Source organism: Engraulis encrasicolus, chromosome 2 (assembly GCF_034702125.1).
Source record: "Engraulis encrasicolus isolate BLACKSEA-1 chromosome 2, IST_EnEncr_1.0, whole genome shotgun sequence".
Classification (NCBI taxonomy): Eukaryota; Metazoa; Chordata; class Actinopteri; order Clupeiformes; family Engraulidae; genus Engraulis; species Engraulis encrasicolus.
In genome coordinates this window covers 3421540-3426539 of record NC_085858.1, presented here as the reverse complement: position 1 = coordinate 3426539, position 5000 = coordinate 3421540, and the positions used below count along the sequence as shown (strand labels likewise).

Genomic DNA, 5000 nt, shown 5'->3' with positions numbered 1-5000 from the left:
ATGCGTACCCCGGCACACACACACACACACACACACACACACACACACACACACACACACACACACACACACACACACACACACACACACACACACACACACACACACACACACACACACACACACACACGCACGCACAGCTTAAATACCTTCACCCGACAGTAAGTTACTAATACTCATCACTTACCACTCAGTTCACTCATTCGTTAAATGCACTAATTAAAAGGTAGGCCAAACCATCAACAACTTAATGTGCAGTTGAACACCCCTTTGACACCTATATACAACATGATGGCCATCCTTCCAGAACTATAGTACGACCTATCATCAAAGCTGTGTGTCTACTCCATGTGGCTGAAACGTTCTTTAGACCTACCGCAGTGGTTCTCAATCTTTTTTTGAAAAAACGCCCCCTTGCCCTCATCATGAGCCACCTTGACCTTATCATAAGCCTGACAATACACCCCTGAGCAGTAGCCTCTTACTGAAGATGGGGTCGCCGGTGGGCCTATTCACTATTTGCTGAAAATACTCAACTACACCATAACAACATTGCTATAACATTATCGAGAACAGATTAAAGGGGCAGTTTGGTCAATTTCAACATGCAGTTGTAATGCTCACACTACCCTGGACTTGTCAGTGCCTGAGATTTTTTTTATCTTCTTCTTGAGCCGTTTCCGAGATCCTGGTCATTGTAATGGGGGCAGCTCTTTGTTTACATTTCAAAAAAAACATTTTTATTTATTCCCAAAAACATCCAAAAGGTTATTAAACATCAGCAGACAACTAGCAAACAGCAGTACCTTTTGGGAAAATATTTGGAGTTGGCCTATGTTTCATTTTTTAAAAATGTAAACAAACGCTGCCCCCATTAGAATTGCTCCTATCTCGGAAAGGGCTGAGCCGAAAAATGTGGCATCACCAGGTACTGACAAGTCAAGAGTAGCGTGAGCAATACAACTGCATGTTGAAATTGACCAAACTGTCCCTTTAACAGTAAAAGTAACAGATTAAGACATATCGATTAAAATTTGGTGACAGTAGGTTATAGCATAGTAGTAGTGTCAACAATAATCGATTCGGCGATGCAATGCAATGCGGGGCATGGACGACTCAATTCAATGCGGCAAGTTCCAGAATTGATGTGGCAATTTTTTTAAGTTTCAATTACTTCCGTGGATATATCAGGAGCAAATGAATGTGAAATTAAATAAAAGCAATTCAAAGCATTGAAAACTGATAGACTGATACAAAAAAAGAAAAGAGACAATAAAATTATGCTCAGTATCTTACTACTTGTATTGCCTCATCATGACTGATGAAACATTTGCTTTGCTTTCAGTAGAAATGTAATGCATTGCAATGCATCGTAGAATTGAATCGAATCGAATCGCTACCTCCCGAATCGTAATCGAATCGAATCGTGAGGGCAGTGCCAATGCACACCACTATAACATAGGCTCTGTACTAAGGTTTAAAAAAAACCTCACATGACCCCTCCTTACAGCTTCTGGAGCTGGTGAAAATGTTTGAATTTGTAGTATGTGTATATGTATGTGTATGAATTTCATCTCTTTGAGTCAACTATATACTCTAGTTGTGATACTGAGCTATCGATTGATTTGATTGATTGCATAAAATGCTGTTTTTAAATTATTTTCAGTTGGAACTTTGAAGCAGTTTGTCAGGAGCCATCTTGCTGACCCTAGACTTGAGTTCTGCCTCTGTAAGTGTTGTCCCCCCACACCTCTTACTCTCTCTCTCTATCTCTCTCTCTCTCTCTCTCTCATACACACACACGCACGCATGCACGCATGCACGCACACGCACACGCACACGCACACGCACACGCACACAGCAGATCTTCACAAATAGCAGGTGATGAAAGCACATTACTGCTGTGTATTGAAGTGACAATGCTTCGACTGCTGTTATTTCAGTCCAGGGAGAGAGTGTGTGTTGATGTGTCCATGTGTGTGCATTCGTGTGTGTGTGTGTGTGTGTGTGTGTGTGTGTGTGTGTGTGTGTGTGTGTGTGCGTGTGTGCGTATGTGCGTGTGCGTGTGTGTATGCGTGTGCATGTGCATCATGCTTGTGTGTGCATGTGTGTGTGTGTGCGTGCACCCGTGCGTGCATGTGTGTGTAGACGTGGACTAGCCATATCCTGACTAGACGTTGACCACAACCAAGTCAATGGCATTCTTGAGAACAAAACAACCTTAAAATATATATATAAATAAAGTAAAGGGGATGATGAGGGGTGTCCTTCCTGTCTCTCAGTGTCTTACTGTAAGTGTAATTTTAAACAAGGCCCGCTCCGCTACGCTCGCCCCTTCTGTAATTAAGTCTTTCAAATTTGGGTTCGTGCGGAATTAAAAAGTCTTTCACCACTTTGGCGCGGCACTGTTTGATGTGTGTGTGTGTGTGTGTGTGTGTGTGTGTGTGTGTGTGTGTGTGTGTGTGTGTGTGTGTGTGTGTGTGTGTGTGTGTGTGTGCGTGTGCGTGTGTGTGTGTGTGTGTCTGTGTGTGTGTCTGTGTGTGTGTGTGTGTGTGTGTGTGTGTGTGTGTGTGTGTGTGTGTGTGTGTGTGTGTGTGTGTGTGTGCGCGTGTGTGTCTGTGTCTGTGTCTGTGTGTGTCTTTGGCCTGTGGTGACGGATGAAAGCGAGTGTGTGACTGTGTGAGTGAGTGTGTCCTGAGAAATGTTTAGCCAGCGGAAAACAAGAGGAGAGGCGCTGTGAAGCACAGAGGAGAGGAGAGGAGAGGAGAAGAGAAGAGAAGAGGAGAGATGAGAGGAGGAGAGGAGAGGAGAGAAGAGGAGAGGAGAGATATGGGGGAGAGGAGTGGAGAGGAGAAGAGAAGAGATGAGAGGAGGAGAGGAGAGAAGAGAAGAGGAGAGGAGAGGAGAGGAGAGATATGGGGGAGAGGAGCGGAGAAGAGATGAGACGAGAAGAGGAGAGGAGGAGAGATGAGAAGAGGAGAGGAGAGGAGAGGCATGAGGGGTGGAGAGGAGAGGAGAGGAGAGGAGAGGAGAGGAGAGGAGAGGAGAGGAGAGATATGGGGTGGGGGAGAGGAGCGGAGATGAGACGAGAAGAGGAGAGGATAGGAGGAGAGAAGAGGCGTGGGGGGAGGAGAACAGAGAGAGGAGAGAAGAGGAGAGGAGAGGGGGGGGGGGGGGAGAGGAGAGGAGAGGATAAGAGAGGAGAGGAGAGGCGTCAAAGGGAGGAGAACAAAGGAGAGGAGTGTAGAGGCATTGGGTAGTGGAGGAGAGGAGAGGAGAAGAGAAGAGGAGAGAAGAGGCGTGGGGGGAGGAGAAGAGTACAGGAGAGGAGAGGAGAGGAGAAGAGAAGAGGCGTGGGGGGAGGAGAAGAGTACAGGAGAGGAGAGGAGAGGAGAAGAGAAGAGGAGAGAAGAGGCGTGGGGGGAGGAGAAGAGTACAGGAGAGGCATGGGGAAGAGGAGAGACTCAGAGCAGAAGAGTCTTTCAACTGTTTTCCTCCTCTTTGGCGTGTCAGTCCACTACTCATCTCTCTTTCCCTCCCTCGCTCTCTCTCTCTCTCTCGCTCTCTGCCTTTCCTCTCCTGTCATCTCTGTGTGCCACTGGTGCCACCCTCTGATTCCTGTCTCTCCTCCTCTCCTCCTCTCTTCCTCTTTTTCCGCTCTCTTCTCTCTGATCACAGACATGTGGCTCTTCGCTGGCGCCTCACACACCCAACCCTAACACACACACCCACACACACACACACACACACACACACACACACACACACACACACACACACACACACACACACACACACACACACACACACACACACACACACACACACACACACACACACACACACACACACACACACACACACACACACCCAACCCAGACATACACACATTTTCTCTGTCTCTGTCTCTGTCCCTGTCTCTTTCCATATCTCCCCTCAACACGCCTCTTTCCCTTGCTCTGTTTATCTCTATCTCTTCTTTTTTATCCTCTTATCTTCTGTCTTTCTGAATTCTGCTCTTCTCTGTCCTCTCGGTCATACAGATGGAGCTCCAGGGAGCTTGAAGATGGATGACCCCAACGCCACTCTCTATGAGGTGAGTACCATCTTCACCTCACCTGACCACCACATCGCTACTCTCTATGAGGTGTGTGTGTGTGTGTGTGTGTGTGTGTGTGTGTGTGTGTGTGTGTGTGTGTGTGTGTGTGTGTGTGTGTGTGTGTGTGTGTGTGTGTGTGTGTGTGTGTGTGTGTGTGTGTGTGTGTGTGTGTGTGTGTGTGTGTGTGTGTGTGCTTTATCCCAACGCCACTCTCTATGAGGTCAGTACCCCCCTCACCTCACCTCATGACCACATCGCTACTCTCTACGAGGTGTGTGTGTGTGTGTGTGTGTGTGTGTGTGTGTGTGTGTGTGTGTGTGTGTGTGTGTGTGTGTGTGTGTGTGTGTGTGTGTGTGTGTGTGTGTGTGTGTGTGTGTGTGTGTGTGTGTGTGTGTGTGTGTGTTATTCCAATGCCACTCTCTACAAGGTCAGCACACCCCTTACCTCACGACCGCATAACATTCCATCCCACACTTTGCCGGCGAGCGCGTTGACGCCGACGCCTTCAATTCAATGGAAAGCGGCGACGCCCTCGCAAAGGCTTCTGGGATACGCGGCGTGGCTACTTTGACAGTTGACGCGCGTCAAAAAAGTTGAGCGAACTTCTACTTTATGCTAATTACTCGCGGAGCGTTATCCAATGATTGTCGAGTACATGAGGAATTCCCATGAAACCAAGGGCTATGTTTTGCTGCTTAAAAGTAGTTTTATGACTGGTTATAATACATTTCAATGTAAGGTTCATACACTACAAGAAACTATGAAGTGCAAGGTCTTTGTGCTTATATTCAAAGGATTATGTACATTTTGACGACATTCAAAACTACGTGATGGCTATGAAATGTGTGAAGTAAACACATGTCCACAGTAAGGTAAGGGCAGACTTTGATGTTACTATCCC

At 46.9% G+C, this 5000-nt stretch overlaps 1 protein-coding gene across 1 annotated transcript in view; it reads left to right on the top strand.

The window, feature by feature from the left end:
• LOC134460061 (tether containing UBX domain for GLUT4-like) overlaps positions 1 to 5000 on the top strand; it is a 67607-nt gene that overhangs the window by 19669 nt on the left and 42938 nt on the right. Inside the window, exons 5-6 of the mRNA XM_063212542.1 lie at positions 1667 to 1729; positions 4044 to 4096. Of these exons, the coding sequence (XP_063068612.1) occupies positions 1667 to 1729; positions 4044 to 4096 (116 nt within the window). The remainder of the gene's footprint in view (positions 1 to 1666; positions 1730 to 4043; positions 4097 to 5000) is intronic.